Source organism: Thamnophis sirtalis, unplaced genomic scaffold (assembly GCF_051295495.1).
Source record: "Thamnophis sirtalis isolate CommonGarterSnake01/CBP01778 unplaced genomic scaffold, rThaSir2_p1.2 scaffold_8, whole genome shotgun sequence".
Classification (NCBI taxonomy): domain Eukaryota; kingdom Metazoa; phylum Chordata; class Lepidosauria; order Squamata; family Natricidae; genus Thamnophis; species Thamnophis sirtalis.
In genome coordinates this window covers 7,976,149-8,000,513 of record NW_028261388.1, presented here as the reverse complement: position 1 = coordinate 8,000,513, position 24,365 = coordinate 7,976,149, and the positions used below count along the sequence as shown (strand labels likewise).

The 24,365-nt window shown below is 42.9% G+C and overlaps 1 protein-coding gene across 3 annotated transcripts in view; it reads left to right on the top strand.

Annotated features, from left to right (window-relative positions):
• Positions 1–24,365, top strand: part of SYTL2 (synaptotagmin like 2) — a 92,342-nt gene that overhangs the window by 38,125 nt on the left and 29,852 nt on the right. The window contains exons 3-8 of one of the 3 annotated variants that reach the window (XM_087721027.1): positions 1,828–1,976; positions 4,061–4,193; positions 8,083–8,164; positions 11,652–11,754; positions 14,081–14,911; positions 19,063–23,085. In XM_087721027.1, the coding sequence (XP_087577153.1) occupies positions 1,828–1,976; positions 4,061–4,193; positions 8,083–8,164; positions 11,652–11,754; positions 14,081–14,911; positions 19,063–23,085 (5,321 nt within the window). Of the gene's footprint in view, positions 1–1,827; positions 1,977–4,060; positions 4,194–8,082; positions 8,165–11,651; positions 11,755–14,059; positions 14,912–19,062; positions 23,086–24,365 lie in introns of all 3 variants that reach the window. The other 2 variants (XM_087721026.1, XM_087721028.1) reach the window with 2 other exon arrangements.

Below are 24,365 nucleotides of genomic sequence, written 5' to 3'. Positions count from 1 at the left end.
GTCTTCGTGAGCATATGTGCACCATAAACTGGAAGCCCAGGTAGCCAGTTCGTGTGCCCATGCCAGAAACCAGAAGAGCATGCACATGCATGCACACTAGTTGGCTGCTGTTCTGGTTTCTGGTGCACATCTGTGCACGTGCTCCCATTTTGGCACTCATTGCCAAAAAGGTTCCCGAACACTTTGCTAGAATAATTAATATATATTCTTGGTTGGATATTTGTCTCTGTTTTGACTTTTGCTCTAAGATCTTAATTGGGTTTTCAATGCACTGTGTACATCTGTACACTGTATAGTCCTAGAAACCATAAGTCACAAGTCCATGTTTTTAATTTTTACACGAAATGTCCATAAGAGACTTCCAATCACTAATGAATGTAGATCTTGTCTTTTCTCTAACAAAGAAGCCAACTTATCAATTTCAGCAAAATATGTCAATTTCAACAACCATTCATCCAGAGTGGTACCGTTGAGTCTTTCCATCTCCGTGCATATAATAATCCCCCTACAGTAATCATATATTGAAATAAAATTTAATGAAAGTTAACTGATTGTTCACTTATTTCAGGATTATTTTATTTTTTTGCCATGTAGGGTTCATTTATGGGGGAGCATTAAGGGCTTTAGAAGTGGGTCAATCAAAACACATTCATCATCCCCAGCTAATATGGCTATTAATTGGAAAGAAAATACACGTCAGTTTTGGTAAAATATCTACTTCCAGTTGTAGACAGTCTGACGTACATTCATTCCATTTATTTGATTTACAGTATATAGCTTCCGATTAAGCAATTGTCTGAGCAGCAAACACAAAATTAAACATCAATAAATGAGAGTAACTAACCATATAATTCCCGTCATGTCAGAAACACGCCTTTAAAGCTAAGAGCATTTTGGCCTTTCAAAAGAAATTAAGCAATAGCAGGGGGGGGGGGAAGGAAAGTGTGAATTCTAACTAATTCTAACATTGTTCAAACACAAGTGGTGTAAATTTTCAGAAAGCCTGGACCTCTTCATCCCTCAATCTAAGAGTTGATTTAGGGTTAGGATTAACAGGTGGCAGGTAAAGATAAACATTGCGTTTACAGGTGAAATTTCTGTCTTCTGACCAGTCATATTTATTCAAAGGGTGTTCCATAATTGCAGCTAGAAAGAAACACATTGTGGTAGGACAGAGGAGGTGGTTTAAAAAAAGAAAACTACAATTGGTATGTATTGGGCAATTCCAGCTGAACAATATCTTCGTGGAAACATATTGGATAGGCAAAGAAAAGAGAACGAATACTTGAATGCTCTGGCACTTAAAACATTGTTAAAAATACAGTTAAAATGTGTTAACGGAATTTGCTTGCTCTCTCCAAGGTCGTATGTACCTTTTAAGCGGGGTCCGTCATAACTTTGAACAGTTACTAAACAACTGGTCATTAAGCAAGGACTATCTGTATCAGAGGTGGGTTCCTACCGGTTCGCACCTATTCGGTAGAACCGGTTCGTCAAATCTACCGAACCGGTTAGAAGAGGTTCCACCAGTGGACCCGGAAAGCAGGCCACACCCACAGAAGAGGTTCCAAAATTTTTTGAAACCCACCCCTGATCTGTATGTTGCAATGACCAGTTGCTTAGCAACTGTTCAAAGTTATGACGGACCCCATTCAAAAGGTACATATGACCTGGTTCTGGAATTCCAACAGTGACACAATTGACAAATTCGTTCATTCATTCATTCAGTTACTGTATTCTCTAGTTCTACTGAATCACATTTAAGCGTTTTGTGGTCCCCTACATCCCCGATATAATAACCATTGTGTTTTTCATTACTTTTTAAAGGAATTTACCTGAAAAAGTAAAGGATGATGCCCAAGTCAAGAATATGAGTGGGCAGTGGTTTTATGAAGCCAAGGCAAAGAGGCACCGAGAGAAAATACATGGAGCCGATATTATCCGGGCATCGATAAGAAGGAAGCCCTTGACAATAGGTATGTGTTCATTTGGAGGGGGGGAAAAGAGAAGCATGGTTTTTTGAAGAAGGAGAAATGTTTATTTTGGTAGATCTTCAATCAAGAACACACCCTTATGGTTAAAACGAGGAAGGGCTTTTCATGGTCTTGATTCAAGTCAGTTTTCCTCCAGCTTACTGCCTTCTAAATGTTTTGGACCTCAGCTCCCATGTCCAAATCCAATTCCAAGCCAGCATGATCAGTGGATCTTTCTAAGTGGACAATCTACCTACCAACTTTCCCGCCTAGCTATCTGCCTTGCCTGCTTATTTACATAACTACCTGCCCATTTACCTACCTGCCTATCTACCCACCCATCTATCTAATCACCTAGCTGACTGTCTACTTGCCTGCCTGTCTTTCTCTCTGTCTGCCTATATACCTGCCTGCCTGCCTGCCTGCCTGCCTGCCTACCTGCCTACCTGCCTACCTACCTACCCACCCATATATCTGCCCATCTACCTGACTGCTTTCTTGCCTACCTGCCTGCCTACCTGCCTGCCTGCCTATCCACCTGTCTGTCTGTCTGTCTGCGTGTCTGCGTGCCTGCCTACCTGCCTATAGACCTATCTATTTATCTGCCTGCCTATCTACTTATCTGTCTACCTATCTGGCCGCTTACTCTCCAAGCAAATCAGAATCAATGGAAGTCAATATATTGAATGAAGACACTCTATCACAGTGAAAATGCTTAGATGATTTATCCATACTCCCATCTTGTTCAAGAGCCGTTGGGATAACTGGGTGTCTACAGAAAAACCAGTTTCTCCTGTACAGGCAGTCCTCTAATTATGACTAATACTGGGATCAGAAAATTTGCTGTTAAGTAGGATGGTCATTAAGTGAGGCATCATACGATGTGCCTGATTTTATAACTTTTTTGCTGTGGTTGTTACGTGAGCCAGCAAATGAGTTGTGATTTGCAACCTCCTGCTGTCTTCCCCATTGACTTTCCTCCTCTGAAGCCAGCTGGGAAGGTTGCAAATGGCGATCACGTGACCCCGGGATGCTGCAACCATCTTGAATATTTGCACCTGGATTTTGGTCACATGACTGTAAAGATGCCACAATGGTGATCAGTGCGAGGACAGGTGGTGTCACATTTTTCCAGTGCTGTTGTAACTACAAACAGTCACTAAACAAATGGTCGTAAGTCGAGGACTACCTGTATAACAAACTTTTACAGGAAATTTAGTCATAACTAGCCAATAACCTGGTGTTGCCTGGGTATTTATTTATAGGGGGGAAATATCCAGACCAAACGTAATTTTTAATGTTGGATTCTCCCTCTTACCAGAGGGAGCCTCCTTGTGGAGTACTGTGAAGCCGTTACCATGGCAACTCCACTGCACTCCACAGTAGAAGCCATTTTATGGCAGTACAGTAGAAGTCATTTTAAGGCACAACAGGCTGTATCTTAACAGCACACATACACCGAGGGGTTTTAGGGGTGTCTTACCCCCCACAGTATTTTTTTCCAGGGAGTAAGAGTACCAAGTTGAAATTGCTCGAGGCGTTCCAGAGTTATTCTGGAACACACAAACACACACACACACACACAGAGGGGGGAGAGGGGGGGGAGGGAGAGAGAGAGAGAGATGATAGATTGATAGATTGATAGATTGATAGATTGATAGATTGATAGATTGATAGATTGATAGATTGATAGATTGATAGATTGATAGATTGATAGATTGATAGATTGATAGATTGATAGATTGATAGATTGATAGATTGATAGATTGATAGATTGATAGATTGATAGATTGATTATGGACTTTTCCCCAAGTTGAAAGTGTTGCAAGTTTGTAAAAGATTTCATATTTTAAAAATGATGCCTTTCTTAACAATAGGATAGAAAATTACTGAAATATCAATTTGCATTTAGAATCTCGAATGTATTGAGATTAATAAAAATAGTGGTATTCATGTTTCATATTCAGTGTTGGTAAATAAAGAAGGAACTTGCATGTTCAAACTGTACATTGGCTACTCTCTGTGCATGAGTTGACAAAACATAAGCTAATTTTCTCCCATTTTTGGTCTATTATCTTCTGTTTTAGCTGAGCTGAGTCACAATAAGTCTGGAAATACCAAAAGCAGCTGGGTGAACAATGTCAACAAAGAGATCTTTGTGTCACCAGAGCAGTTGGGTATCACACAAGATAAAGAAGAGGAATCGAAATCTAGCCAGAGGTTAGATATCTCATGACATTTGCTGATTGTATAATTTATGATCAGATATAAATTCGCTTAGATAATAATTTGCAATGGACTCTCAGTTAAGAATTTAATTCATTTCCTGCGCCCGTGTTTTATTTATTCTTTAACTAGCTGGTAACCTGGTGTTGCCTGGGTATTTATTTATAGGGGGGAAATGCCCGGACCAAACGTAATTTCTAATGTTGGATTTTCCCCCTTACCAGAGGGAGCCCCCTTGTGGAGTACTGTGAAGCCTTTACCATGGCAACTCCACTGCAACTGTACAGTAGAATCCATTTTAAGGCACAACAGGCTGTATCTTAACAGAACAAACACATACACCGAGGGGTTTTAGCCGTGTCTTAACTGCCACAGTATTTTTTTTTCCAGAGCATAAGTCATCTGTATACCAAGTTTGGTTGAAATTGCTTGAGGCGTTCCAGAGTTATGCTGGAACACACACACACACACATACACAAAGCAATTTTTATATATACAGATTTTGTTGCATAATCAGCTTTGTTACAAATGCATCAGGTTCTGTCAGTTCAATGTAATGGCTTTAAGGTAGTCCTTGATTTGTGACCACAGCTGAGCCCAACGTTTCTCTCGCTAAGCAAGACAGTCATTAAATGAGTTTTGCCCCATTTTGCAACATTTCTTGCAACGATGGTTGAATCACCACAGTTGTTAAGTTAGTAACACCGTTGTTAAGTGAATCTGGCTTCCCCCATTGAGTTTGCTGGTCAGAAGGTCGCAAAAGGGGATCGCATGATCCCGGGACATTATAACCGTCATAAATATGAGTCATTTGCCCAGCATCTGAATGTTGATGATCTGATCATGGGCTTGCTGCAAGGGTCATCAGTGTGAAAAATGTTCAATTTTTTCAGTGCTATTGTATCTTTGAATGGTCACTAAGCAGATTAACTGCATGGCACCACAAAACCGCGGTCCACTAAAGCGCGCCCGATTAAAGCGCGTACCTGACGTCATCAGCAGCGCGACAAATACGACCGCGGAGAAAAAAGGGCGCTTTAAAAAGCGCTTTTAAAGCAAGCCGATTCACGTTAAGGTAAGGGTTAGGTTTAGGGTTAGGTTTCGGGGGGTTAGGTTTAGGTTTACGCGTTAATTTTAGCTTTACCGCTCACAGCGTGCTTTTTTCGTCGCGCTGTGATGATGTCAGGTACGCGGTTTCGTCGAGCGCGCTTTAGTCGACCGCGGTTTTGTGGTGGAACCGATTAACTGTACATGCCTTGAATTTCTTGGAGGGAAAATGGAATAGCTAATCACCACTTACAAACAGATAAGTTAGATTGGCCTGAGAGAGAGTGACTGGCCTAAAGTCTCCATCATTGTAATCTGGGTTTCCCTTAGTCCTACACCTTACTCATTACACAATCAAGCTGCCTCACCCATTAGAATGCTAAAGAAAATGGTAACATTTTAAGACTAATGGGTATTAGATAACCCAGGCCCCATTGGGTCATCATTGCAGAGAGATTTCCTTAGTGAAACCGATAAACAGAACGGCCACGGGAGGGCAAAGAAGCAGCAGGAGTTGAAATGACTTTCAACTTTTTGATGGTTTCCCCATTGAGTTTCCTTGTGGGAAACTTGCAGGTAAGTGGTTGATGCTCGGTGGGATGGGTGAGGAGTAAGGGATTGCGAGACTGGCTGGGAAACTCTCATAGAGAATTGAAAATGACAATCAGCAGTGCAGCACCAGCCAGAACTGAAGCAGTCCCTTTTGTAGAAAGGGTGCATGTGATGGTAGCTCAGATTTAGAAGTGAAAGGTCAGTCTTCCTTCCTTCCTTCTTCCTCTCACTCCCTCCTTCCCTCTTTTTTTCTTTCTTTCTCTTTCTTTCTTCCATCCTTCTTCCTCTCCCTCCTTCCCTCCTTCCCTTCTTTCTCTTCCTTCCTTCTTCCCCTCCCTCCCCTTTCTTCCTTCCTTCCTTCTTCCTCTCCCTCCTTCCCTCCTTCCTTTCTTTCTCTTCCTTCCTTCTTCCCCTCCCTCCCCTTTCTTTCTTTCTTTCTTTCTTTCTTTCTTTCTTTCTTTGTTCTTTCGTTCTTTCTTTCTCTTCCTTCTTCCTCTCCCTCTCTCCCTCTTTCTTTTTTCTTTCTTTCTTTCTCTTTCTTTCTTCCTTCCTTCTTCCTCTCCCTCCTTCCCTCCTTCCTTCCTTCTTCCTCTCCCTCCCCCTTTCTTTCTTTCTTTCTTTCTCTTCCTTCCTTCTTCCTCTCCCTCCCTCCCTCTTTCTTTCTTTTTTCTTTCTTTCTTTCTCTTTCTTCCTTCCTTCCTTCTTCCTCTCCCTCCTTCCCTCCTTCCTTCCTTTCTCTTCCTTCCTTCCTTCTTCTTCTTCCTCTCTCTCTCTTTCTTTCTTTCTATCTTTCTCTTCCTTCCTTTCTTCCTTCTTCCTCTCCCTCCTTCCCTCCTTTCTTCCTTCCTTTCTCCTTCCTCTCTTTCCCTCCCCCCTCTCTTCTTTCCCTTTCTTTCTTTCTTTCTTTCTTTCTTTCTTTCTTTCTTTCTTTCTTTCTTTCTTTCTTTCTTTCTTTCTTAATGTTTGGGGGATTTTTTTCACTGTATCTTCTCCTACAGATTTCTGAACTAGAAATAAATGTGCCCAGGATCATGGGTGTGTGTGTGTGTGTTCATGTGCACGTGCGCACGCGCACACACACACACACCACTTTTGTTTGAGGTGAGGGCTGGGTTATTATTTTTAAGACCTGTGCTTCTCCCTCAAGTCATATTTACTTGGCTTTTCGTGGGTGGAAAGAGAAAAGTAATCTTCAGGCAAAAGGTCTTTAAGGTACGTCATGAAAAGCAGAAACCTGCATAATTGGAATGCTTTTAAAAGGCACATGGATCATCTGAAATCTCTTTTTGTCATCCCTAAGACTGGGCTACATTTGGTTAGATTATTGTACGTTTATTTTTCAGGGGTTCCTGCTCTCATTGTGCAGTCACGTCTGCTTCCTGTTTGTGGGCCTGCTTATAATCCCTTCACGGTATTAGGTGTTGCCCTGTAGATTCTTTTATTTATTTATTTGTCCATTTGAGTCAGTGTTGACACCTGGAGATTGCCCGGGTGAGTCCCCGCAGTTTTCTAGGATTTCCGAAAAGAGTTTGCCATATTGTTGTTGTTTGTTTTTCTTTGAAGACATTTCGCTTCTCATCTAAGAAGATTCATTCAGCTCTGACAGAATAGGGGGGGAATTGAAGGATTTCATGGCCTCAACAACTCTCTAAAAAGGATGCAAATGACCAGCTGTCTTGCAAGGAATATAAACCCTTCCATTCCCCGCTATCCTGTCAGAGCTGAAGAAGCTTCTTGGATGAGAAGCAAAACATCTTCAAAGGAAAAAAAAAACAAGAAAGTCCAGTTGCCTCCTGAAAAAGCACCTTCGGGACTACCTGTACGTAAAGGTAAAGCTTCCCCTTGCACATATGTGCTTGTCGTTCCCGACTCTAAGGGGCGGTGCTCATCTCTGTTTCAAAGCCGAAGAGCCAGCGCTATCCGAAGCCATCTTTGTGGTCATGTGGCCAGCATGACTAAACACCAAAGGGGCACAGAACGCTGTTACCTTCCCACCATAGGTGGTTCCTATTTTCCTACTTGCATTTTTACATGCTTTCGAACTGCTAGGTTGGCAGAAGCTGGGACAAGTAACGGGAGTTTACTCTGTTATGCGGCGCTAGGGATTCGAACCGCCAAACTGCTGACCTTTCTGATCGACAAGCTCAGTGTCTTAGCCACTGAGCCACCACGTCCCTACACCTGTACTTAGGTTTCCTTAATTAAAAGTCCTGGCACTTAAGTCTGTTTAGACGGGTGACCTGAACAGGATGTAAGTTTCTTTTCTTGTCTCTTTTTTCTTCAGTCCCAAAATGTCCAATGCAGCCTCCAATGCATTACGGAAACCCCAGGAAGAATCAAGGAAGCCAGCTCTTTCCCCATCTAAGGTGGGTTTATCCTTACTACCCAGTGAAGGTCAATTGCCTAAATGAACATGTAGAAGAAGCAGGGAAGGCAACCATCTTTTATGACCTCACCTGTGCATCATTTATGGCAGGGGTGGGTTCCTGCCAGTTCTAACCTCTTCTATAAAAGAAGTTCCACAAATCTACAGTGCCGTTTAGAACCGATTCCAGCTTCCTCCCCCGTCCGTCCACACATCATCAAGATGAAGAGCGAGAGGAGGAATTCTGGAAGTTGAAGTCCACAACTCTTAAAGCTGTCAAGTTTGAACACCCCTGGGTTTTTTTTCCCCAAAGGGTTAGGGGTGCAAGGGTCTTGTAACTTGACACCTTTAAGACTTGCGTGCTTCAAATGCCAGAGTTTCTGAGCCAACATTTTGGTTGCTAAGCAAGAGCGTTGTTAAGTGAGTTTTACCACATTTTACAAGTTGGTCACACCCACCCAGTCACATGGCCGGCAAGCCACTCCTACAAAGCAGGCCACACCTACAGAAGAGGTTCTAAAAAATTTTGAAACCCACCACTGATTTATGGCCTATGCTTATCCCAAGGTGGAACTGCATGGTCTTTGGCTTGGCTTTTTCTATGAGCAATTCAGTAACATTTTAAGTGGTCTCAGAATTTTACTAACAGTTCAGTAGGGCCTGCTTCTGGCTCTTTCATAAGCAATGAAGAAAAGTAAAATAGCTGATTGCTCTTGAAAGGCATATGGAGGGAGGGTGGGAGAGAAAGAAGGAGGGAGGGGAGGAAGGAAAGAAGGAAGGAAGGAGGGGGGAAGGAAGGAAGGAAGAAGGGAGGGAGAGAAGGAGGGAAGAAAGAAGGGAGGGACGGACGGACGGACAGATGGAAGGAAGAAGGGAAGAAAGGAAGGGAGGGAGGGAATGAAGAAGGGAAGGAAGGGAGAGAGAGATGGAAGGAGGGAAGGAAGGAAGAAAGGAGAGAGGGAAGGAAGGGATGAGGAAGGGAAGGAGGGGATGGAGGGAAGGAACGAAGGAGGGAAGGAGGGAGGGAAGGTAGAGAGGGAAGAAAGGAAGAACGGAAGGAAGAGAGGGAAGAAGAGAAGGAAAGAAGGAACGAAGAAGGGAAGGGAGAGAGGATGAATCAGGACAAATATAATCTTGCTATTTCAGTAACTTGACATCATTTATTGTAATGATTTTACTTCTTTTTAAAATAATACCTTGAAACGAATCATTATAGGAAGCAAATGGCCTTTTCAGAGCTGAGCAGCCTCCAAGATCTATGGAATTGGATTGGTTAGTGAAGTGCCTCAAGGCCTCTGCTTGTTGAAGTTACAGGTTTCATTGGCAGGCAGAACAACAAAGTGATTGGTGAACCCTCATGTGTAATCAACTTACGACGTCCACCTAGGTCTTTGGCTGAAGCAAGCTAAAGCTGGTTAAAATTAGGATGCGAGATACAGGATGAGATAACACAGTTTATATGTTAGGTTGTAAAATTCAAAAAATACCTTTGAAGCAAATGGTGCAAATCACTTTAATATTCTTGTTGAGGAACCAAAATGGAAATCCCCTTCTTGCAGTGTTCTGTGTTCAGTTTTTGCTAATATTTGGTGTTTGTGCAGTTGTTGTTGTTAGTTGCAAAGTCGTGTCCGACCCATTGTGAGCCCATGGACAACGTTCCTCCAGGCCTTCCTGTCATCTACCATCCTCTGGAGTCCATTTAGCAACAGCAACAGCAATAGCAGTTAGACTTATATACCGCTTCATAGAGCTTTCAGCCCTCTCTAAGTGGTTTACAGAGTCAGCATATTGCCCCCAACAATCCGGGTCCTCATTTTACCCACCTCGGAAGGATGGAAGGCTGAGTCAACCCTGAGCCGGTGAGATTTGAACAGCCGAACTGCAGTCAGCTGAAGTAGCCTGCAGTGCTGCATTTAACCACTGCGCCACCTCGGCTCTGTCATTTAAGCTCACGCCAACTGCTTCAGGGACTCCATCCAGCCACCTTATTCTCTGCCTTCCCCTTCTTCTTCTTTTGCCCTCCATCTTTCCCAGCATGAGGCTCTTCTCCAGGGAGTCCTTCCTTCTCCTTAGGTGGCCAAAGCATTTGAGTTTCATCTTCAGGATCTGGCCTTCTAAAGAGCAGCCAGGGTTGATCTCCTCTAGGACTGACCGGTTGGATCGCCTTGCAGTCCAAGAGATTTGCAGGAGTCTTCTCCAGCACCATAGCTCAAAGGATTTGTGCAGTTGCCTCCCTGCAATGCCCTGATTTAATGTCATAGTTTAATGGGGGAGCCTTCATATTTTGTAAAAGCAGAGAATATGCACCAACTTTCTTTTCAGGAAGAGACCCAAATGAATTATATACTGTACTTCTAGGCTCTGGGATACTGACCATTCTCATTTTTAGAAGTAAATATCTGAGCTGATAATGGAATTATTTTTTATTCTGCCAATTACAGTGCCGTTTTTAGTTCCAAATCACCACGAAGCTCAACAAAGCACCATTCTTTTTCTTCAAACATTTTGCCATCTATTAAGATGGATTAACATTCATCATGGTGTCTCTTTTTACTGCTTTTTAATGCCAGAGCAAAACATTTTATGCATCTGTACAAAATACATGCCTTTTAATAAAATGCATTAGTTGGAAAAGGTGCTATGAGTTTCTGACTTTTTGCTATCATAGACTAATTTAAGTCTCCTCCTACAATTATTTTCTCCGTATGACTTCTTAAATTACAGTATTTTTAGACTTGATGCAGTCTGGTTGCAAGCTGTTGAGAAGATGTTTATATTATCAATCTCCACTGTATTCTGTGAAGACAATTTTTATTCCTGTATCAGTGGTGGGTTTCAAATTTTTTTAGAACCTCTTCTGTAGGTGTGGCCTGCTTTGTGGGAGTGGCTTGCCGGCCATGTGACCAGGTGGGAGTGGCTTGTCAGCCATGTGACTCTGGCATTGAAACACGCAAGTCTTAAAGCTGTCAAGTTACAAGATCCTTGCACCCCTAACCCTTTGGGGAAAAAATCCCAGGGGTGTTCAAACTTGACAGCTTTAAGACTTGTGGACTTCAACTCCCAGAATTCCTCCTCTCACTCTTCATCTTGGTGATGTGCGGTGGGCACGGAGAGGGAGCTGGAACCGGTTCTAAATGGCACTGTAGATTTGTGGAACCTCTTCTATAGAAGAGGTTAGAACTGGCAGGAACCCACCCATATCCTGTATGAATGTTTGACTTCCTGGTCTTTAATTTCCATTATGACAAACAGCATTCTTAATGGAAGCAAGTCTTAATGAATGGAGTAAGATTTATCTTAATTAAAAGGAACTAACAGTCATTCGTGGTTAATACAGCTTTTATCCTACTAAATCAGGGGTGTTGTCAATCCCCTGTGAAGAAGGGCCAGTAAGTGGAGTTGAAATATGAAAGCATTTTGGAGGTTTGTGTTTTCTCTGCTGTTCTTTCTTGCCATGTTTTTAAACCATGTAAATTAAACTCTTCCAGCCAAGGAAAAATCCGTTTAATGACTCAACTGGACCAGAAGAGAATGTAAAAACTGAGCAGCCTGGGAATGGAATGACTGATTCATCGGAAGCAACAGAGGAAGGTGAATATTTTTTTTAAAGAAAAATAAGCTGCACAGTTTCTGCAGAATAATCGAAACCTTGAACAAATATTGCAATATGTTTTGGTGTCATATAAATAAGAGCTACGTTACAAAGTTGTTTTAGCCAAAGTACTGTGTGGAATTGGGGTGGGGTTTGCAGATAAGGGGCAAAATTGCGCAGCACAAAATTATATTAAGACAGCTTAATATAATTTTATTTATTGTTATTTATTCAGTGCTTTTCTTTTCCAATGCTAATACAGATAGTTCTCAACTTAAGACTGTCATTTAGCAGATATTTGAACTTACAACGCACTTCGCAGAGCTATTTACGACCTGGATTTGAAGTTCTGATGGGGACGGATGGACACACGCACACATGCACACACGCATGCACAAACACACACAATTTCCCCTCCCACCCCCCACCCCAACCTGATTGCATTTTGGGTGTCAGCATCTGGCCCACATTTAGGCACGTTTTCAGCATCTTGCAATCACGTCATAACTGTAGTTGACAATGTATCTTTCCAGAAACTGGAATTGGTTTCTGGTTTCCAGCAAAAATGCCTGTTGTGGACGATGGATTTGCTTAATGACTGCCATATTCATTTAACAGCCATGACATTTGCTTAACGACTGCCACAAAATAGGTTGTAAAATCTGGCACAGTGACAGGCGTGGTGTCCAGTAAAATGACCAGCACAACTTAATAACCATAATTCCAGGTTCACTTATGGTTGTTAATTCGAGCTTTACACTTACCAGAATTGTTTCAAAATGTTGATTGTACAGTATTGTTGGAATAGAGTAGTTGCTTATCCATATATTGGATGTAGGATCTCCTCCTCCTCTTCTCCTTCTCCTCTTCTCCTTCTTCTTTTCTCTTCCTCCTCTTCTCCTTTTCTCCTCCTCCTCCCCTTCTCTTCCTCCTCCTCTTTTCCCCTTCCTCCTCCTCCTTTTCTCCTCCTCCTCTTCTCCTTCTCTTTTTCTCCTCCTCTTCCTTCTCTCCTCCTCCTTTTCTCCTCCTCCTTTTCTCCTCCTCCTCCTCTTCTTCTTTTCTCTTCTTCTTCCTCTTTTTCTTTTCTCCCCCTCCTCCTCTCCTCTTTGCCTCTCTGACCTTAATCTGATATTTTTTCTTGCTCTGAGGCCTAGCGATAGCAGGCAGAAAAACCAGATAAGTGGACTTGGATTGTAGTGAAGAAGTCACTTGTGGAAATGTTCACCTGCATTTGGAAAAAACTAGCAAAATAAATAATAGCTTGGCCTATTTTCTGTGATTTTGCTGGGTGTACGCAGTTACTAAAACCATCACTTTTATAACTACCTCTCTCTTTTACTACGTAAGAAAGAAAAATAATTCTGGTTTTACTATTCCTATAGAATAAGGTTAAGTCTTAAGCGATATGACTTTGCACCCTTAGAATAAGCATGTTAGCATCAATTCTTTTCCAGACCTATCATAATGCATGGCTAGCTAGGGAATTCTGGGAGTTGAAGTTCACACGTTTTGAAGTGGCCAAAAGGTTCTTATCTGCAGTTTGCTTATAAACCTTTCATTGTATGTGTGCTTCTCTCTCTCTCTCTCACTCCCTCCCTCCCCCTCTCTCCCTTCCTCTCCCTCCTTCCCCCTCTCTCCCACCATTTTTCTCTCTCCCTCTCCCTCTCTTTTTCTCCTTCCCTCTCCCTCTCTCCCTCCCTCTCCCTCCCCCTCTTTCTCTCTCCTCCCTCTCTCCCTCCCTCTCCCTCTCCCACCATTTATCTCTCTCCCCCTCTCTCTTTCTCTCCTTCCCTCTCCCTCTCTCGCTCCCCTCCTCTGTCCCTCTCTTTCTCTCTCCCCCTCCCTCTCTCTCCTTCCCTCTCCCTTCCTCCCCCTCTCCCTTTTGTCTCCCTCCCTCTCTCTTTCTCTCTCTCTCCCCCCTCTCCCTCCCCCTCTCTTCCTTTCTCTCCCTCCTTCCCCCTCTCTCCCACCATTTCTCTCTCTCCCCCTCTTTTTCCTTCCCTCTCCCTCTCTCCCTCCCTCTCCCTCCCCCTCCCTCTCTTTCTTCCCCACTCTCTCCCTCCCTCTCCCTCTCCCACCATTTATTTCTCTCCCCCTCTCTGTTTCTCTCCTTCCCTCTCCCTCTCGCTCCCCTTCTCCGTCCCTCTCTTTGTCTCTCCCCCTCTCCTTCCCTCTCCCTTCCTCCCCCTCTCCCTTTTGTCTCCCTCCCTCTCTCTTTCTCTCTCTCTCTCCCCCCTCTCCCTCCCTCTCTCCCTCCATCTCTCCCCCCTCTCTCTTTCTGTGTGTATGTGCCTTGCTTTGCAGTCACTCTTTCACCTTCCATAGAAAACCAGCCCAGAGTAAATTTATCGAACTTCAGCAGAAGAGAAGCACCTGAACAACCTTCTTCAGAATTTAGGCAGACAGGAAAACTGCCTGTACCAAAAACTAGGAAGAATGTCCACAAGACCTCTGATCTCAGCTTGCAGAGTAACGATTCCTTACCCAGAGCACCTAGAAGGACCAAGCAGGCCAACGGCCAAGGAAGGCCGCCCAAGAGCATCCTCAAACGAAGCTCCAGTTCAAGTTCCACGGATTCTGAAGTGTTGCGTCTCAGTCAAACCTTGGAGCCACCTAACAAAAGTGGGCTGCCAAACTCCACCATCCTTGAAGACGTTGCAGAGAAGAGCCCTCCCCCAGGAGAAGACAATCCTCAAAACTCACTGGAAATGCTAAAGCAGGTCAGGTTCTCCTCCAGCGTAAAGAAGAATGAATGTCCACCAAAACTCGAGTTGCACGAGGGCAAAGAGCTTGGGGAGTTCAATTTGTTAGACACCAACTCTGTTAAGGCCAACGAGAATCCAGGCCAAGTCAACTATTTAGACAGTTCACCTTCTCCAGCAAAGCCAGCAAGGTCCTGTTCTCCGGCTTTAGATGGTAACGTGAAGGATGGGCAAGGATCTCAAGAAGGAGAAATGCCTTCAAGTTCCTACAGCTTTAATGACTCAGATCTTCCATCGTTGGTGAAAAGTCCTCCCACAGCAGCTACACTTCAAGGGGAACCATCCAGGAAGATGGTCCCTAACACCATGGACAATGAAACGGTTCCACTTGTGTCTCAGTCCAAAATTAAGCAGCTGAATCCTGAGCCAAAGGACACCACACAACCCAGCGCTGGTAAGAAATATAACGAAAGCCAATGAGATAGCATCTAGTCAAGGGGTCAGTCACCCTTATTTCATCCTATCTTCAGTCTTGTTTTTAGGAGTATGATAGTACAGGTAGTCCTCGATTTACAACCATTCATTTAGTGACCACCCAAAACAGTGGTGGGTTCCGGATCCCGCTCCAGCTGCTTGGCGGACCGTCTCGCAGGCAGCGTATGCACCAAAGGCTTAAAGGACAGGTAAGGAGCTCGGGTGGGTAGGTGGGCCCTCTGGAGCACCGTACCGGAACGGTATCCGGTGCTCCAGGCAGGCTCCAGTACGCCCATACTGGGGCGTACCGCCTGCAACCCACCACTGGCTCAAAGTTACATGACTTTTTTTCACACCTGCCATATTTTTCGGACTATAAGATGCACTGGAGTATAAGACGCACCATGATTTTGAAGAAGTAAATTGGAAAAAAAAAACATGTTTGCACTCTACGGCCTCCCAAACCCTCTGCATGCCTGTTTTTTTGCAAAAAAAAGGGGGGGCATGCAGTGTTTTGGGAGGCTTGTAGAGTGCTCCTGGGGTCTGGGGAGGGGGAGGGCAAAAATGAGCAAAAACATCCCGTTTTTTGCTCATTTTTGCCCTCCGCAGCCCCCAGGAGCACTTTGCAAGCTTCCCAAACACTATGCACATCCATTTTTGCAAATGGTGCAGGGTTTTGGTAGGCCAAAAATGCTGTATTCAGTGTATAAGACGCACCCAGATTTTCACCCTCTTGTTTGGGGGGAAAAAGGTGTGTCTTATACTCCGAAAAATACGGTAGGACCATTGCATCCTCCCCATTACCATGTGATCAAAATTTGGATATATATACAGAATATTATAATATATAAGGCATGGCAACCGACAACGTGTATGTATTGATGATGGCTGCAGTGTCTCGGTGTAACGTGGTCAACTTTTGCTACCTTTTGACAAGCAAAGTCAAAGGGGAAGCCTGATTCACTTAACAACCATATTACTAACTTAACGACTGCAGTGATTCACTTAACTGTGGCAAGAAAGGTCGTAAAGTGGGAGAAAATTCACTTAACTATCTTGCTTCCCCAAGGCAACTTTGGGGCTCCATTGTGGTCATAAATCGAGGACTACTTGTACTTTTAATGTCTTTGCCTCTTTGTTAATTCCCCATCATCATATTGTTGGTGTACTTGCCAATTATTTCATTCAGGATGCATTAAACGATGGTGGAAATAGCGGCAACACTGTCAAACAGAATTAGAACTAGCAAGTTATTATTCTTAAAGAGACTCGGGTTTATTTTTTCATGTAGCTGGTAAGTAATAAGGCTTGGAGAAGGATTTTGCTGTGTTTGTTGGGATGGAAGTGCTAGGACTCCAGAATCTGAACTTAAACAGAAAAATTCTTCTTTATACCCATTGTGCATCTTGTTTTATAATTTTTGGCAAATCGTTGTTTGTTATTTACAAACTGGTTTGTTTCCATAGCTAAACTGTCTTGCAGAAGTAATCAGGAATAGAAGTTGAGTTCAAAGTGAAAGGTAAAGATTCCCCTCGCACATATGTACTAGTCATTCCTGAGTCTAGGGGGCACTGCTCATCTCTGTTTCAAAGTTGAAGAGCCAGCACTGTCCGAAGACATCTCCGTGGTCATGTGGCTGGCATGACTAAATGCCAAAGGCACATGGAAGGCTGTTTCCTTCCTACCAAAGGTGGTTCCTATTTTTCTACTAGCACTTTTACATGCTTTCAAACTGCTAGGTTGGCAGAAGCTGGGACAAGTAACGGGAGCTCACTCCATTACACGGCGCTAGGGATTCGAACTGCCAAACTGCTGATCTTTCTGATTGACAAGCTCAGCATCTTAGCCACTGATCCACCAGTTTATTCCATGCTACTATATATACAAGAATCTGAACTATTAACAGTCAAGATAAATTATGGCAGCATTAGATAAGAGGCAATGGAATTCCAGGAGGGCTGAATTTAGGTCTTTTATGGCTGCATAGGGACTCCAAACTAATGATGTGTTTGACCCTGCCTTCGATCTCTATTTGGTCACCTCCTATATAGACTGGTCTAATCGCTACCATTATGAGAAAATAAAAACAGCTGATTGGTGCCTTTCAAATGTGTGTAAGTTTCAGCTTAAAATTTGACCAGGAATTTTAAGATTTTTTATCTAAAATACGAAGGAATTGGGTATATTTCATTTGAGATAAGAAAGCTAATTGGAGACACAATAGTAGTTTTCAAAGTTTGAAGAGCTGTCACAAAGAAGTGAGTATGGGTTGAATATCTAGAGTTCCTGAGAGTAGGTCAAGAATCAGTAGGTGGAAACTTTATTTAAAGAGACCTAAACTTGAAATAAGGAGGAATTTCTTGACTTTCAGAGTTACAAAGCAATGGAACAGCTTATCTTCTGGAGGCATAGGGGCTTCATCACTGGAAATTTTCCAAGAAAAGTTCTTTCCAACGCGCCCTAAAAAGTTGGCTTTTCCAGCAAGCCGGCCTGGCCTGAATAGAATAAAATATTGGATTAATTGGTTGTTAATTTAATTTAATTTTCAAATTTTTATTGTAAATATCAATTGGGGTTTTTTTTTGGATACTTTATTTAATGTCCCTTTTAATTTTTGTAATATGTGTTTTCTTTTATGTTGTACGCCGCCCTGAGTCCTTGGGAGAAGGGCGGCATATAAATCCAATAAACCTATAACCTATAAAAGTTGGATCTCGTGGTTAAGGGACCAGGTTCAAAAGTGAGAGACCGTGAGTTCAAATCCTGCCTTAGAGCTGTGGTGGCACAGTGGTTAGAATGCAGTACTGCAAGCTACTTCTGCTGACTGCTGGCTGCCTGCAATTTGGCAGTTCGAATCTCACCAGGCTCCAGGTTGACTTAGCCTTCCATCCTTCCGAGGTGGGTAAAATGAGAACCCAGATTATTGGGGTGGGGGGCAATAAGCTGACTCTATAAACCACTTAGAGAGGGCTGTAAAAAGCACCGTGAACTGTTATATAAGTCTAAATGCTATTGCTATTGCTTAGCCATAAATGCCAGCTGGGTGACCTTGGGCCAATCACTCTCTCTCAGCCCAACACACCTCACAGGGTTGTTGTTGTGGAGAAAAGAGGAGTATTGGATATGTTCACTGCCTTGAGTTATTTGTAAAAATAATAAATCTTGTAATCTTCTGGGGAGGGAGTCTGAAGTCACTTCAAACGCTATGATTTTAGGATTCTTCTACAAAATGTAGTAGTAGCTGCATTGTCAAAACAGATTAGCAGGCTGTTCAAGAATTTCTACCAATTCTAGTGTTCTGGGAGATTGTTTTTATTTAAAAAAATGAAAATGCAGGACATGGAATGTAAATAAATAACATATAAGTATCTTTACTTAAAAAACACCGATTAGCAGTAGCAATAGCAACAGCAGTTAGACTTATATACCGCTTCATAGGGCTTTCAGCCCTCTCTAAGCAGTTTACAGAGTCAGCATATTGCCCCCAACAACAATCCAGGTCCTCATTTTACCCACCTCGGAAGGATGGAAGGCTGAGTCAACCCTGAGCCGGTGAGATTTGAACAGCCAAACTGCAGAACTGCAGTCAGCTGAAGTAGCCTGCAGTGCTGCATTTAACCACTGCGCCACTTCGGCTCTTTTGCAGTTGGACATCCTAGGTAATAATTAAACTACCAATTTAAATGATTGGCTGATGTAAAAATCCTATAACTCGGACAACACATTTTAAAATTAGCTTTAAAAATACAAGTATTTTAGCTGTCAGGCAATGTTTTGGGAAGTATTTGACAGACTGGAAAACTGCCATCAAAAATGGCCCCTTTTCTAATTCAAAATACATCTAAAAATGAAATACATTTTTTTTAAAAGGTATATAGCAGAGGTCGGGAATTATGGCCCTTTTATGACTGTGGACTTTAACTCCCAGAATTCCTGAGCCAACATGGCGGGCTCAGGAATTCTGGGAGTTGAAGTCCACAAGTCATAAGAACGCCATAATTCCCCACCCCTGGTATATAGTCAGGCCGATCTAGGCAGTTGGAAATCAAGTGATACCATTAATTTGGGAGGCTATACATTCCCTCCCCCTCTCTCCCGTTTCTCAAGAAATATTGTCTGTGTCTCTTGTAGGCCCGGAGTTACGTTTGGCTGAAGCAGAGGAAGCCATGTTGCCAAAACCTGGCCTTGCAGGCCCTGAACAAGGTAAGCCTGCTCTTGTTGTTGACAAATATGCTGCTGAAAATTTGAAGGCCGCCGATGAATCCATATCCAAAGTGCTAGACTGGTTCAAAAGAAGTTCCAGTACGGCTGACAAAGAAACAGTTTTGATAACCTCCCAGGAAAGGCCATTCGCAGAGGAAATGAACCCTCCAAAGTCAGTAGAATGGTCTGCAGTTGGAGAAGATAAGGGGTCAAATTCAGATCCGTTAAATCTGAAATCCTCTCTGTATCAAAGAGGAGAGTCGACGAGCAGAGACTTAAGGCTCCAGGATGTCACAAAGCAACCGGGACAATTATCAATTTCGGAAAACGAAAGTCCAAGGGATGAGATCCTAGGAGACCACGCTCCTTTGAACCAAAGCGAAGAAAACGAGAAGGCGACTCCTCGCAATATTCATATCACTAAGAGAATCCATTTCCAGACCATTGATCAGAGTAAGGACAAGATGGATGACAGCAACCTAAAGGACAGATGTGAAGATGCTTTTGAAACTAAAACCTACGTGGATTTGAAGAACTCTGAAGACGCTTCTTTCAGAACTGGAATGAAAAGAGAAACCAGTTCACAGATCTACCCTGAGGGAGAGAGAGATGTTAAATCTTTCTTGGAAGAAGAAAACATGGAGCTGAAATCTGGAAAAAATCCAAAAGATCCTAAAGGAAAGGACTGTAGTTTTCTAGATGGCGAACATATGGCCCATGCCAACAATAGAAGTAACCCAATCCTGCGACAACATGAGTTAACACAACCACCAATGATAGGAGATGAGAAAAAAGTCAAGGATATGAAGGCTTTCTGGGAAGGTGGGCAGAAGACTCCAGAGCTCGAAAATAAGGAAGTTCTTACAAATGAAAACATGTCGAATTGTACAAAGGAATACGCTAGGCTAAAAGCAGCTAGCGGATCTTCTGGGTATGTAACCAGTGAATCTGACCATGAACAAAGCAAATATAATTTAGTTACCTTCAGAAAAGTGGAGCTAAGTGAGGAGGACTCTGAGATGGAAGGCGATGGCGTTAAGTTTTCAGGAACAAGCAGGCCCACTCAAGGGGATAAAGCTACGGAAAGCCAAGACATTAATAGAGCCAACGAAGTACTTTCAAAGGACCAGAAAAATACTAACGTTACGGGATTGTTGAATGAGAGAAATTTGCAGCTGAGTTACAAAGAAAGGGTATCTTCTAAAGAAGGTGAAAGACCTTCTGCTTTAGGAAAAGGGACTATTGTACCCGCTCTTCAGCTAAAGTCTCCTTTTAAGATTCATTCACTGAAAGAAAAAATGGACCAAGAATCCAGGTCTCAAATGCTCAACCCTTCCCAATTCCAGAGCCTGAGAAACTTTTGGGACATGGGGACTAAACCTCAGAGCAAAACTGACGAGACCATCCCACAGAAGCATAGGAGCAGCACTGGGGGTTACACGAAAGAGTTACAAGAAAGAATTGGAAGTAGCCAAGCCATGTTGGATGATGGAAGATCTCATTTTCCTCTGCAAGAGGAGGAAACAAAACAGCCCACTGCTAACATTTCACGCCAAAGTCCTTTAGCAGAACCCATGTTTTCCCCGTCAGCAGCTGCAGCACCCATGCATTTAGATGATGTCCCAATAAGGGGACACGCAGGAATAAAAATGGTTTCACCAGCAATACAGCATAATGTTCACAGTAGTTTTCAACCAACGGTGTTGGCTGAAGAGTTGCAGGAGTCCTCTTGCCCACCAATACATAAGAAAGGGATTCCATATGTAGAGTTAGTAGGAAAGGATCCAATGGCTCCCAATGACCAGATTCAAGAACCTAGTTTTGTCCTTCCGGACACGAATGGAAAATCTGGACTTAAAGCAAGTGAGGTCATAGAGATTGTAAATAGGACTTCGGTCCCACCGAAAGCTGCAGCCGCTGATGCTTTTAATACGAGTTTGGAGAGGTTGCTTCAGGAAACCTCTGGTCTACAGGCCTCTCTCAGGCATCATTTAATAATGGATGTCTCTGAACCAGCAGATCCTACATCAGAGAAAAGGGATTTCTTTAATAAGGTGATGGAGCGCAGCCATCATTCTTATCCCAGTGATCCAGAAGAGATTCGAGTGGGTTCTCAAACAGAAGGAACTGTTGAAAAACGCGACTTGCTCCAAACTCAGCCTGCAGAATTCACAACCGGCGTGGGAAGTTTGCCTAGATCACTGGAAGGATTAACATCTGTGCCAATGAAAGTCCCCAAGAAAGAGGATAGGCAAATGTATTTAGATAATAATCCTGCTTGGGAAAAGAACTTGCCGGTTCCATCACTAGAGCCGATACAACCTGATATCTGTGGTGCATCTCAGAACAGAACAGACTGTCCTCAAGAGGAAGTTTTTGAGATGGTATCCAAAAATAATGTCCCACCAAACAGAGAATGCAGCGATTTGAACGCCAAACTCATCAGTCTGTTGAAAGAATCGGCAACACGGCCCAGTACTGAGGACATTTTGGAAACCCCTTTTGATGGTATTCCTAAAGAGAATCAACAAAAGTCCAATCCACAGACGAATGAAAAGAAAGGCTTTGCTTCACTCCAAACGTCCAGTCATTTGAGAGAGTCTGCGGGTGAGATTGTTGCGGGAAGCAAAGATACATACAAAGACGACAGTGTGAAGATTGTCATGCAAGATGGCACAACGGAAGCCACTAAAGAGTATGCAGATCATAAAGAGAGAATCCAGGGAGAATTAGCTGGGAAGCAGCCTCTGGACGAGACGGAAACTGCGGTGAAAAGTGTTAAACCCAAATCTTGCGATCCTGCAGCACTTAGAGGCAATATAAAACAAATACTTCACGAGGATTCAATGGTGTTACTTGGAGACCTAGAATTTCCTAAACTTACACAATCCACATTACAGCCTGATCCGTCTGTGAGTTCAGTTTCTGCCAAAGATACATTGGATTGTCAGGAAGTCATTGAATCAGTAGAAAAGTCTATTGTTCCTCCTAATTCTAGACAGGTTGAATTCAAAGCCCGTTTCCAAACGTTACTCCAGGAAAACTCTGAAATTTTATCACGTAGCCAGGAAATCACAGAGAGCAGCAATGAGATGCAAATAATCAAAAAGCCTACTGAGAACAGAGGCTTTATCAGTCGACAAGAAACAGACTGTGTTCAAGAAGTCAATGAAACTGCAAACAAGATTAGCGCACCCTCCATATTTCAACAAAGTGAGTTTAATTCCAGTTTACAGAAATTACTTAAGGAAGCTGCTCAGGCGCCGCCTTCTCAACATTTAAACCTTCCTCAAGAAGAAACCATCGTGAAATTGGTTGCTCCAGCAAAAGATAACTGGGCATTAAAATCAAATTTAGAAAAATTAATTTTGGAACATTTCGATCCTGCTTCTCAGCCACCCACAGTCGATGGCAAGGAAGTCACCGGTGATTCAACTCCTGATTTAGGTGAACAAAGGTTACGTGTAGAAATGTCAACATTGACGGAGACGGTGTCGAGTGATTGCCATAGCGAACTTAAGATCCCACTTACCGAGAAGGCCTCCAAGCCAACGGACGAAAGAGCAAAGATTTCAGAGAACATGGCTTTCCAAAAAATAATCCATCTTAATCTAGCCTCTTCAGAAACCCAGTGTCTGGAAAAAGATAAGGATTTCCCTTCCACAGCCGATAAGACAGAGGACAGAAGCATGGAAGAGGGAGAAACAGAGTTTTCCACTTCATTAATTGTTGCCAACAGAAGCCTGATGGTGGACCATGGATTGCAAAGATCAAGCACCCCCGTCTATGGAAGCCCTCTCCAAACCAAGGAAGTGGAGTTTCATCATGCTGCCCCTCCAACTGATGATGGCAACCATGACGATGTTGATGATGATGAAGGTGCCAAGAATTGTGAGTCAGAGTTTTCAGACGAAAATAAATCCATTCCGGGAAGCCAAAGAGATCCAATATGTGAGCATTTAAAAATTATTTCATTCTTATCTGGGTCTGTTTTATAAAGATTGTTAGATTGATTTTTCATAAAACCAAACTTCCTCCTGATGGGTGGAATCTAGAAGCACCACGCCTTCAATCTGGAAGCAGCTTTGAGACTTCAGGGTTAATTGTCCCAAAGGTGCTTTTTCAAACGGGAACTAGACTTCGTTTTTCCTTGATGTTTCGCTGTTCATCCCTAAAGCTTCTTCAGTTCTGAGAAAGATTGTTTTTTTGTCCCCTAAAGCAAAGATGTCCAGATTTATGATTCAGGAGGGCATAGTTACCTCCATCGGGATTTAAATGGAAGTATATTTTGATTTGAACTGAGAAATTCAGAAATTCTATATATTTTTTCAGTAGCTCCAGAACATTGGGCAAAAAATCTGTACAGTAATCTAATTTATGATGACTTCCTATCTTCCTGCTGTCCAATCAGTTAGAAGTCAGGAATGGTAGCATATATTCTGGATAATTTTTTAAAAATAATTTCTTTATGCCTGACAGTTTGGATCATCCTCCTGCAAGATTTATTTCTTGCCTTTGTGTGGCAAGGAGACATAATCAATATTGTAGATAGCCCCTTCCCTTTGCCAGCACAAATTGATGGGAATTCTAAATAATCACTTTTTCAAAGTTCATTTTAGCCCCTCAATTTAGCAAATTAAGGCAACTTCACAAGTGGTAGATAATACAATACAATACAATAGCAGAGTTGGAAGGGACCTTGGAGGTCTTCTAGTCCAACCCCCTGCCTAGGCAGGAAACCCTATACTGTTTCAGGCAATAGCAATAGCAATAGCAGTAGACTTATATACCGCTTCATAGGCCTTTCAGCCCTCTCTAAGCGGTTTACAGAGAGTCAGCATATTGCCCCCAACAATCTGGGTCCTCATTTTACCCACCTCGGAAGGATGGAAGGCTGAGTCAACCCTGAGCCGGTGAGATTTGAACCGCTGACCTGCTGATCTAGCAGTAGCCTGCAGTGCTGCATTTAACCACTGCGCAACCTTGGCTCCAAATGGCTATCCAACATCTTCTTAAAAACTTCCAGTGTTGGGGCATTCACAACTTCTGGAGGCAAGTTGTCCCACTGATTAATTGTTATAACTGTCAGGAAATTTCTCCTCAGTTCTAAGTTGCTTCTCTCCTTGATTAGTTTCCACCCATTGCTTCTTGTTCTACCCTCAGGTGCCTTGGAAAATAGTTTGCCTTCCTCTTCTTTGTGGCAACCCCTGAGATATTGGAAGACTGCTATC